At 42.9% G+C, this 12,297-nt stretch overlaps 1 protein-coding gene across 1 annotated transcript in view; it reads right to left on the bottom strand.

The window, feature by feature from the left end:
• LOC144711839 (DNA topoisomerase 4 subunit B (DUF810)) overlaps nt 1-7,897 on the bottom strand; it is a 72,255-nt gene extending 64,358 nt beyond the window's left edge. Inside the window, exons 1-5 of the mRNA XM_078585931.1 lie at nt 7,539-7,897; nt 7,390-7,454; nt 6,149-6,386; nt 5,951-6,017; nt 5,730-5,874 (exon numbers count right to left, since the gene is read on the bottom strand). Coding sequence (XP_078442057.1) covers nt 5,730-5,874; nt 5,951-6,017; nt 6,149-6,386; nt 7,390-7,454; nt 7,539-7,713 — 690 coding nt within the window. The 5' untranslated portion in view covers nt 7,714-7,897. The remainder of the gene's footprint in view (nt 1-5,729; nt 5,875-5,950; nt 6,018-6,148; nt 6,387-7,389; nt 7,455-7,538) is intronic.
• Between the last annotated feature and the right edge of the window lie 4,400 nt (nt 7,898-12,297).

The raw sequence follows: 12,297 nt of genomic DNA, 5'->3' as shown, positions 1-12,297 counted from the left end.
ATACAGTGTTGGAGGAAGTAGAAACCTGGTCGGGTCAGGCGATGGCAGCAGTCAAGCTAAAAAGGAGAAGTGATAATTTTGAGATGATAATAATCTCAGTGTAGCACGGAGAAGCGGATTATGGGTCGAGCTGGCAGAGGTGGTTTGCAAATTCCAAGGGTCGCCAATGCTGTTCGAGGGAAATTTCAATGTCACACTAGAGGCCGGGGAGAGGCCAAAGAACAAGGGAAGGCCTAGACCCTAACTCAGCAGACTTCTGGTCATTCATAGCCAAAGCAGAACTCCAAGAAATGGGGCCAGTGGACTGTGTGTACACGTAGAGGAGCATGGCAGGAGGCGAGATGAACTCCAGACTGGACAGGTTTATATGCTCAGTCGAGGTAGTGGAGAAGTTTCCCAATGCAGATGTGGGATCATTGCCAAGGCCGCTATCAGATCATACTCCCACCATGTGGACCATGAATGAAACATTCAGGCGCTCCACAAATTTCAAGATGGATAAGTCGTGGTTCCATGAAAGAAATTTCAAGGAATAGATAGCGCAAGCATGGACTACACATCCCAGAGCACGGTCAGTCATAGTAACCATGGCCCAGAAATAGAAAGGGTTGCAGCAACATTTGATGGGGTATCGGAAACAAGTTTGGGATACCAAGAAAAAGAGGAGGAATGACGCCCTAGCCAAAGTAAAGCAACTAGATGATTTGGAAGACACCAGAACTCTAGGGGGAAATGAAGCTCAAGAACGCAGAAGATGGCAGGGTGTGGTTCAGAGGAAGACAAGAAATAGAAGATAGACTGGAGGCAGCGATCAAGACAATTATGGATTCGTGAAGGCAACGCGAACATGAGATTCTTCCATCTGGTGGCAAATGGCAGGAGATGTACTAATCAAATACTGAAAATAAAGGTGGGACAGTGGGAACACACTGGAACACAGGCAGTGGGACAAGCCATTCCAGACCACTATAAATCCTTCTACAAAAAGGGGAAACGGAGCAAATGGAAGTGGTGCGGCAGGGGGGCAAGGATGGTGAGCGCAGAACAGCATGCAGGATTGATCTGGCCGTTTTCAGAAGAGGAGGTCAAGGGGGCAATTAAGGGGCTGAACGAGAAGGGAGCTCCGGGCCCAGATGGCATCCCAATGTTCTTTTACAACAAATGCTGGAATTTGGTCGGTTCAGATGTGATGACCATGCTCGAAGACTTTAGAAATGGGCCAGGGAACATGGAGAAGATCAATAGATCACATCTATTCCTCCTGCCGCAAAGTCAAGGGGCGGAAAAATTGAATATTTTGGACCCATCTCATTGTCGAGTTCAATCTATTTGATTATTGCCAAGGTGCTAGCAAACAGGTTGAGAGCCAGGATTGGCAAACTGGTTGGACCCGCTCAATCAGCCTTCATTCCTGGCAGACTATTGGTGGACAGTGCTGTAACACCCAGGGATATACTTGCTGCTTGGAAGAGTAATGGAACAAGAGGGTTCATGTGGAAGGTCAATTTTCTCAAGGCGTACGACTCATTGGTCGGTTCAGATGTGATGACCATGCTCGAAAACTTTAGAGATGGGCCAGGGAACATGGAGAAGATCAATAGATCACATCTATTCCTCCTGCCGCAAAGTCAAGGGGCGGAAAAATTGAATATTTTGGACCCATCTCATTGTCGAGTTCAATCTATTTGATTATTGCCAAGGTGCTAGCAAACAGGTTGAGAGCCAGGATTGGCAAACTGGTTGGACCCGCTCAATCAGCCTTCATTCCTGGCAGATTATTGGTGGACAGTGCAGTAACACCCAGGGATATACTTGCCGCTTGGAAGAGTAATGGAACAAGAGGGTTCATGTGGAAGGTCAATTTTCTCAAGGCGTACGACTCATTAGACTGGGATTTCTTACGAGCCTCCATGAAGAGGAGGGGTTTTCCCAAGGAATGGATAATCTGGGTAAAGAGATGCATCACATCACACTCCTGCACGGTGCTGGTAAATGGTAGACCAGAAGGAGGCCAAATCCAATCACAAATAGGTGTGAAACAAGGTTGTCTGCTGGCACCGTTATTTTTTGTCTTGGCAGTGGATGCACTCAAAATTTGTACTGACCAAGCATGCACAACGGGCCTACTGCGAGGCTGTCTACTCTCTGAGAAAATGGAATTCCCCTGCTCCAATATGTTGATGACACCACCTTCTTCATGGAAGGCTCAGGGAGGGAAGCGAAGTCAATCTACAAAATCAGGTGTCATAAAATGAATACTCGTTTTAACTTATTGTGAACCATCTTCAAGTTTTCTTGTCATAGTCAAGCCACCACAACACTAGTATCCTCATTGCAAGATGCTTTTTGGTGAGGCCTCATCCAACCTAGAGGATGACCTCCTGAGATCTTTTGTGGAGTCACACAACCTTGTACTGTGTGATTGAGCGTAAGCAATCATGACAGAAGCAAGGCCCGAGCACGGCTGACCAGCCCACTACCAGCCCTACTTAAACCCTGCCCTGCTGTGAGTATCTGTGCATCCATTCTCTCTCTCTCCCACCTTCACAGTCGTAACCCACCTTGGTGTTTGTAGGTTGGAGTCGTCTTCCCCCGAGCAACAAGCAATTCATCGGCGATCCTTCATCCTCCTACCATTCCCCTTCTTTCCTTTAACCCTGGGAACTTATCCTCCCCTCCCTATCTCCCTCGCTTGTTCTTCATCATCAGTGGAACAATAGTCGATTTGTATCTTTTCAACATTATCATATGACAAGGAATTCCATATAGTCTGTGAGGACTGTATCAGATTCCTCCAGTGGCTGAACCAATTCGGTGTAACGAGAGAAAATTTGCCCAATGAGGGCTGACTTTGGAGCTGACCCAAATTTGGGGGGAGTTACCTGACCACTTCATTACAGAGGTGGAGCCCTCAGACCCATCATACAAAATTTGGAAGTGAGGTAATGTGAATGTCCATGTCTTCCAGCGGGGAGTATGACCAAGGATCAACTCCCAAAAATATCTTTCTTAAAGACTACCAAGCAAATATGGGACTATGTTCAAAACAATACCCTTAAGAACAGAAATCTTTGGAGAACCTATGAGCGTACGCTTAAAGTGGGGAGTGTGATGTCCCTATTGCGCTGGGCCCTTCCCCATAAGGACCGACTTAGGAGGCATAAGTGCCACCAAGGCATGGAACTTACAGAAAGGGGACAAGATTGAGACATACTATGCAAATGAACTCCAGACTATTAGGTTAGAATTGGACCAGTACTGTGCAATCAAAAATCCTGATGACTCGGAGTATACACTCAGGGAAAGAATGTTCAGATTCATGACGGGGTGAAATCACAATGTGAGCCATTAAAGATCAAGATTCTTAATCAGGAGAAAGTTCCCGACCTTGAGCAAGCAATCAATATTGTGTTGGAGGAAGGTCAACTGCTCGAAGCCTCGAATGTAATTAAGGATGAAAATGGAACTGGACTGAAAGGTCAATGTGAACTGTCAAAAGACGGGGGGGAACTCAACTCTAAGGATATGACTAAGACTAATAGGGAAGAGGGAATCAGGAAAATCAGGGAGGCAAAATTTACAGAAATAATGTTGTGTGCAACCATTGAAAAACAACAGGGGCATAAGGACAACTGCTGGGATCTACACGAACAACCCCCAAGTTCCAAGCTCACTCAGCCAATACTCAAGGAGGATGTCTAGAAGATGGGGAGTCATCCGAGCAGGGGGTAATGAAGCATGTGCAAAAACATAACAGTGATGAAGTCAGCAGTCTCAGGGAAGAGCTTGATAAGTTAATGGTCTTAGTCAGCTCCACCACCATGGTCAGAAGAGTCACTAGACCAGGTATATTGCCACATCCTGAAAGTCATCCTTACTTCAACTGGATTCTGGATTCTGGAGCTACCAATCATAGGAAAGTATTTGCACTTGTACTTCATATGAAGGTGATATGATCCACAGAAGGGTCTACATCTGCAAGCCGGCCAGTAATGGGCCGGACAAGCCAGTAACGACCCACGACTCTCCTCCTCCTACTTAAGGAAGAGCACCACCACGACACAGGCAGGCAATCAGAAGTAAGCAGTCCTCTTCTCCTCTTACCACCCTCACCGGGTTCCCTCACTTCTCTCCCTCGGGGTTGTAGGTCGACGCGCCCTCCTTGACGCGGAGCCGACAGCCCCCTCCGACCATTCCCGTCTCTATCTCTCTCCACCCCGGGAACTTCCATCTCATCTCTACCCGTAGTCTCAGTTGAACTCTTTGACGTTGAATATTGCAATCGTATCGTTGGTTTGTGAGAAGTACAAGGGTTACACGACACGTCCGAGCAGGATCGTATCAGAAGGAGATAGGAATATTTTTATTCCTACAGTAGAAGTGTTACCTGTAACTGATATTGGTGAAGGTGGTTAACAAGTGGGTCATTAAAAAATGCCTACATGTACCCAGGCTAAAGGCTCAATTGATCTCTCCTCAATGCCTGGTTCAAGATGTTGGTTACACACTAATTATTGATTCTACTGGCTGTTTTGCTTTTAATGAAGGCAAGGGACTTGTTCTTTAATGGAGATAGATGTCCCCAGATGACTTTGACAGAAACCCTAAGGAAGCAAGACTGGTATTGAACAATAGCAACACAGATTCTCATTAACGATCTTGGTTTAAATACCAGGTCATGGGTACACGTATTGGGCCAATAACCAGGCCCATTAGTCTGAAAGTAGAAATAACTAAAGACAGGAAAAGAGAGAGAGTAGGAAATAGAAAAAATAGAAAGAAGTAAAGAAAGAAAGAGCAAGGAAAAGGAATATCCTGGCTGACAGAACCTGAAGATTTCACCCTTTAAGAACGGAATGGGCTGATCCACGTCACGGATGAAGTAAATGCAGGACTGATGGTAGATGCTCAGATAACGGGAGAGAAGGGTGACAACTGAGATGAAGAGTTTAAACCTTTACATTTACGTACGGGCATCCAGCTTTTTGATGGGAAAGATGTTTATTTATTTTGCTAAAGACCTTGAAGTTTCAAAAGTAGTTTGCGAGTCTTATCAAATTGCAAAACGTAAGAGAGCATCATACGGCATAAATTGACTTAAAAATAGAAATCCAACAGCAAGGGCAGTATCCGGTTGCCCCAGAGAACATCACATGCAGGCAGATTACAGAGTGTTTTCATATCTGAAGGTCACAGCAGGTAATGGGCTATTGAACAAAAAAAATGGAGTGGGACAAATCTAGAAATCTATAAAGATTCAGATTATGGGGCATCCCTTCTCGATCGTAGGTCAACCTCAGGATATTGTACTTCCTTTGAGAAAATTTGCTTACATGAAAAGATAAGAAACAACCTGTGGTTTCTCTATCTAGTGCCGAAGGACTGAGTACCCCTGGCCGAGGAGGAAATTATGAAGGACTAAATCTATATAAAGGTATCCGATTATATAAGGGATACAAGGGAACTAATTGTATAAAGGTAAAAGTAAACTAGAGGGAAATTGTGAAAACATTCCCGATAGCAGAAAAGACAACAATAAACCTAGCCATGTCAAGCATTGTATCGATGGCAAAAAAATGAATCATTGTTCGAGGTAATGGAGAACCAAGTACTCCAGTCGCCACCAGCATGACAAGGTGAAGGAAGAATCCCTACATGATAAAGTATTTGTAGAAACATTTTATCTGAATGAAAATTCTACAGTATTAAAAATGATAAAGCAAGCTTGCCTCCATTTGAATCCGAATCATATCCATAACCTCTGAGCACCAATCTATAGGTGGAGTTTCAGCTTTCCTCATCTCTCGTTTCAAGTTGGTTGAAAACTTGGACCCCTCATCTTTTGGATTGACTTTATGAAAGTAAGCCTGACCACTAAAATTCAAACAACAGTCTCATTCAGCTCCAGTTTAGAGAGCAAAAAATGTGATGCTTGAAGAGGGAGACTAACCTGTAAACCAAAGCAGATGCTACCAGAACTTCATAGGCAGTTTCTCTCAGATCATCATCAGACAGCCCTTTGTTAACATAAAATATCACATTTATTTTAATAAAGATGAATTCTTCTAATAAGAGTCTCGACAAATCAAAAAATCCAAAAGGTAACCATCAATATTTTCAGATGATGAAAATAGAAAGTGAAGATCACCTGTGACTAGTGCAGGCAATCCGAAGGAGATAATATCTTTGTCATTTAATCGAGGGGAGGCTGATGAGTTTTTTCCATCATCTGGTGTTTCAGAAAACTCAAATCCTGATTCCTGTTTGGTAGTCCAAGACGCATGACTATGATTTATATTAGCTTTGGGAGGGGACCGCCTAGGAGGTGGTCCAGAAATTTCTGGTTTTGTGCTGAGAAAGAACATAGTTCCCGCTCCAGAGCTCATCTGCAACCCAAGCTTTAGATTTTTAGCACTTTTCATATTCATGATAGAAATGTTATAGAATTATGTCAGCTTGTTAGAAATGGTTGACTGTTCAAGCTTATTCTATTTATAAATCATCGAACAACGATAACTGTGGACATCAAATGAAAAAAAGTCGCAAACAAAGTTTCTCCAATAACATATATTGTTGAAGAAAAGAGTTATATTAAACTGAAATGAATAGAGAAGCGTCTAAATCATCCCAATTACAACCTACGAGAGCTTGGAATGGTCCTCAGAATCATTTGTTTTTGTCTTCCTCAATGAAAAGGACAGAAATTGCTGTAATTCAAACTTCATCTGTAGTTATAGGTTTTACAAAATGGATCTAAGAAATGAAAGGCCCAATACGAGTTTATTATAAGACCGCACCTCATTAGGGACTTGAACTAAGTCATTCTCTCTTTCCCTCATTGCTCTCACTCTTTCTCCAATACTCGTTCTTTCTCTCTCCATCTATCCCTTCTTCCCCACATCAGTTCACCATTACTCTGAAAATAAACGTCAACAAAAAGCTAAAAGAAAAAGTAATCCGTTTCAGTGGCCACTAATTTCGAAAGACAGAACTAAAAATCAAACACACTGGATAGGAATTATGATTTATGAAAATAAATAAATTCATACAGTTATTAAACCTGGGGAAACTACAGTGCATATGCCTCAGACTACAGAGGAGACAGCGAAAATATCACTCATTGGAACATGATTTTGTCATGGAAATAAATATACCCAACTCCGATTTGACGATGGTATTACAAAGAATGACAAGTAGCAATCACAGAGGAAAACTAAGATAATTATGATATCTAAAAAATATTATAAGATATTTCAAAACGTCTAATCAAGTTTCAAATGCCTAGTATTTCGCGGAGAGTACTCATGGAAAAAGCCCACACCATCAGCCCAGGGAATAAGAAAAAAATAAATAAGACAAGGGAAAGAGGAAACCAGGAAATGATCTCACCATGGCTGGTAACTTCAGTTCATCTTGGTAGCATTTACAGGCTTTGGAAAGGTCCAACACGCCGCCTGCACCAGAAAAACCGCTCACCGCACCATCAATCTCCAAAATGAAATGCAATCAATTAGCGCGATCGTTCATCAGAGACTCACCGGATTGTACCCGCTCGAGAACGTAATTGGCGCTAACGAAATCTAAGTCAACGTCCAAAATACTTCCGGCGCCAGGAGGGGGACGTACTTCCGATGCAAGACCAGCGGAGAGAATAAATTCTAGAAGCTCTCGCCGTTCCTGCCTATACCGATGCAACAAGGCATTGATCTCCATGAAAGAAGCGATCAAAATTTTTTATCCTCGGAATCGATCGGGAGGCGAGAGATTATGCAGAGGCTGGGAGATTGCTTGAACTGAACATTCCTTTCGAGTCTGTGCCTCAAAGGAACATCTACAAAGTCGAAATTTGTTGGATGTCGTATATTTATAGAGAGAGAAAGAGAGAGAGAGAGTCATCCGGGTTGATCTGGTGGGCCCCGCCAACTGTAACGTTCTCCGACTCGTCTTTTTTTTCTCGTATTGTATTTTTTCGGAACCGAAATTCGGCCGGGCCGGGCCGGACCGGACCGGGAAGTTGCGCAGGCCGAGGTTTCGCGCTGATCTCGGCCCTCTCTCTCTGTTGCTCTCTCTCCTCTCTCTGTCTCTCTGTCCTCTCTCTCCTCTCTCCCTCTCTCGTCTGTCTCTCTCTCTCTCTTCTCTCTTCTCGTCTCTGTCTCTCTCGTCTATCTCTCCTCTCCTCTCCTCTCTCCTCTCCCTCTCTCCCCTCTCTCTTCTCTCCTCTCATCTCTGTCTCTCTCTCTTCTCTCTCCCCTCCCCTCCTCCTCTCTCTCCTCCCTCCCCCCTCCTCTCCCTTTCTCTCCTCTCTCTCTAGTCTCTCCTCTCTCTTCTATCTCTCCGCCCCTCTCCTCTCTCTCTTCTCCTCTCCTCTCTTCTCTCTCTCTCTCTCTTCTATCTCTCCTCCTCTTCCTCTCTCTCCTCTCTCCTCTCTCCTCTTCCTTTCTCTCCTCTCCCTCTCTAGTCTCTCCCCTCTCTCTTCTATCTCTCCGCCCCTCTCCCTCTCTCTCTTCTCCTCTCCTCTCTTCTATCTCTCTCCTCTCTCTCTTCTATCTCTCCACCCCTCCCTCTCTCTCTTCTCCTCTCCTCTCTCCTCTCTCTCTCCTCTCTCTCTTCTCTCTCTCCCCCCCTCTCCCTCTCTCTCTTCCCCTCTCTCTCCTCTCTCTCCCCCCCCCCCCCTCTCTCTTCTATCTCTCCCCCCCCCTCCCTCTCTCTCTTCTCCTCTCTCTCCTCTCTCTCCCTCCTCTCCCCTCTCTCTTCCATCTCTCCCCCCCTCTCCCTCTCTCTCTTCTCCTCTCTCTCCTCCCTCTCCCTCCTCTCCCCCCTCTCTCTATCTCTCCACCCCTCTCCCTCTCTCTCTTCTCCTCTCTCTCCTCTCTCTCTCCTCTCTCTCTCTTCTATCTCTCCACCCCTCTCCTCTCTCTCTCTCCTCTCTCTCTCTCCCTCCTCTCCCCTCTCTCTTCTATCTCTCCACCCCTCTCCCTCTCTCTCTTCTCCTCTCTCTCCTCTCTCTCCCTCCTCTCCCCTCTCTCTTCTATCTCTCCACCCCTCTCCCTCTCTCTCTTCTCCTCTCTCTCCTCTCTCTCCCTCCTCTCCCCTCTCTCTTCTATCTCTCCACCCCTCTCCTCTCTCTCTCTCTCTTCTCCTCTCTCTCCTCTCTCTCCCTCCTCTCCCCTCTCTCTTCTCTCTCTCCACCCCTCTCCCTCTCTCTTCTATATCTCCGCCCCTCTCCCTCTCTCTCTTCTCCTCTCTCTCCTCTCTTCTACCCTCCTCTCTTTCCTCTCTCTCCTCTCTCTCCTCTCTCCGCTCTCTTCTCTCTCTCCTCTCCTCTACCCTCCTCTTTCTCTCTATCTCTCTCCTCTCTCTCCTATTCTCTCTTTCTCTCTCTGTGTATCTCTATATATCTCTCTCTATATACAAGGAGGACAGATGGAAGGCAGTATTTTGCTCGGAATATAAGATGTGGAACTCAATAGGGAATATTATATTACATTATTGTATGAATTGTGAACCTTATTGCATGAGTTAGCCATCTGCTGTCAATCAATGGCCACCTGTATTATTGCTCAAAGTCATTCATATTTAACAATATCTCATAATCCAGAAGGAGCTTTGAGCCAAAATTTTGAGGGTCGCTTTATCTCTTGTATCTCCACCCATCTAATCCTTCTATAATCCATCTGCTGTTTAAATAAACAGCATGAACGGAAATAGAAGGCATCTATTGTGGAGACTACGATGCGGGGAAGACGAGATGGAATATTCTACTGTGATTGTACTAATTTTCATGCTCACACCTAGGACCGTGGCAAGTTGCACTAAATGATTCCGCCATCCATGACCAATCAGATGCCGCCAACACCATTAATAAAACTTTACCAATGTCTGATAATCTCAGATTTTAGGGCGATGATCCCAATTGATATAAAAAAAATATCTGTAACCTTGATCTAAACACTATGACTATATACAATGAGCAATGGTTGTTCCCACATGAAAGAAAGATTAACAAAATAATGTATCATTAACTTGTGATTATGGGATAAGAAGTGATATGTTTTTATGATTAAATATACAAAGAAGTGGAAAATAGACACTATAAGAAGGTGATGAGAAATAATTACAGAGATTATGGATGCATGGGAAATGTAAAAGAATGTAGATTGGTGGATATAGAAAGATTGTAAGAGATAAGTGAGGAATAGAGCATAGGAGATAGTGGAATTAGAAGGTTAGAAGGTTATAGATAATTTAACCTTCTAACCTTGTTAGAAATTTGTTAGTTACCACTGTATAAAATGAATTGGTGGATTATGGGATGGTGGAAAGAAGAATCGTGGTTTTACATGAGGAAACACTCGCAGATGATGTGATTGAAAAATATTTAGATGGGTGAAATGATGGAACTAAACTAAAATGGTGCGGCGAAGATGGTGACAATTTAATTTGTTAAATCCTTATACGTAATAACAACCTTCTATGTCACTAAGATCAAGTGTTTTGTTGTGTCACAATGAACCTCCCTAATTATCTTGTCTCTTCACCTTAACTCAACTTAAGAACAACAAGAAAAATTTTGATGCATCTCAAAACTACATGTTTCACCATATATATAAAGTAGGAGTAATTCCATTATGGGTCTTACAAATTTTTTATGCACCTCAATTATAACCTAGGGCTTAGATGCATAGAGGCCAAAGGTCAGAGCTGCCCTATATTAATCAACCCGAAACTCATTTTGAATCATTAGATATGCTTGAAGTTGGATAAATTTGGGTCATCAATTTTTTCCTCATGATTTCTTTCTCTCTCTCATGTCACTGCAAAAGTAGCTTTGAGTCCACCCTCATTAATTTTAAAAAGTTAGTTGATTGGGAGTGAAATTCCCCGTCACATTGTCAACACAGAGCCCTTTTTTCATATTTTCCCCAAAGGTTTTGAGAAAGGAGCAATCATAAATATAGATTGATTCGAAATATGATTCAAATCCAATATAACACCTATGAGTACATAAGAAACGTCTCGAACCGATTCTTTTTAATGAATAGACCCGATCACAACTACGAATACAGAATTCAAAAGGATCAAATAGGAAATGATACTCTGAATCATATAACTATAATGAAATATATGATCAACCAACATTTATCAAATTTGAAAAATAGTCAGAAGAACTGGTTTGATCTTTTTTTTCTCGAACCGAGAGATCCATGATTGGGGATCATGATGCCTCTAGATACAAATGGTCCAATGGGAACAATAATTTCCAGGAACATTTGGAACAGTTCATTTCTGAACAAGGGAACCATTTTCAAGTAGTTTTTGATCAATTACATATTAATCAATATTCGATTGATTGGTCCAAGGGTATCGACAAACAAGATTGGTCTAAATCACTTCGTTTCTTTTTGTCCAATGCACTTCTCTTTTTGTCTAAGTCACTTCGTTTCTTTTTGTCCAATACACTTCTTTTTTTCTTTGTGACTCCCCTCAATCCCCCTCGGGGGAATCCTACATTTTGAAAGAGGGAAAGTCACCCTGAGGAAACCCTAAAAAGATAAATCTACTCGCAAAGCTAACTCCCAAACGTTAAATTGCGGAAGCTCTCGCCTCTACTTAATGCATACAGTAAGGGATAAGAGACCTAGGGCTAAAGAGAGAGACAAAAAAGGATCTTTCGTGTATAATCCTGCATAATCTCGAATGTTATCAGTTCTGGTACGTAGACCAAACAATACAATGCAAGCAAAAGTACGATAAGATTTCCCTTCCTCCCCGAAGGAAATAATGTAAATTTGTTTTATCTATCTTGTGTATAAAAATGGGAGCAATTTTGAAAAAGGATATTAGGGTGTCTTGGGTTGGCCCATGAGGGCTTCTTAACGTCTTCTTTTTTTATTCACATCAGACTTTTTTCACAAAGACTTGACATGGTAAGGGGGGAGGATGTAACAAGCAAAGCACACTTGTAGAGACCAGTACAACATAAAGCTATATACTGCATTCGGAAAGGATGACTCACTTCTGAAAAGTGAACAAGTGGAACCAATAGTTTAGCATTCAGGTCATAGTTTTTAGCAAAAAATAAATATTTAACCTAACAAGGTGCTATCTGAACCAACAATGCAAGACATTGCACCACAAGTTGAGAGGCCCCTCATGCAGACATTTTCACGAATCGTATGTTGCATGCGTAGGGGAGTGTGTTGGCCTTCATACTCCTAGTATAATTAGTATAATCATTAAATATTTTTCTGACACCACGTGTCCATGTATACCATACATTTGCTATGATTTTAATAT

The sequence above is a fragment of the Wolffia australiana genome, chromosome 14 (genome assembly GCF_029677425.1).
Source record: "Wolffia australiana isolate 7733 chromosome 14, ASM2967742v1".
Taxonomy (NCBI): domain Eukaryota; kingdom Viridiplantae; phylum Streptophyta; class Magnoliopsida; order Alismatales; family Araceae; genus Wolffia; species Wolffia australiana.
Note: the sequence above shows the minus strand (reverse complement) of the source record. Positions and strands in the feature narration are given on the sequence as shown.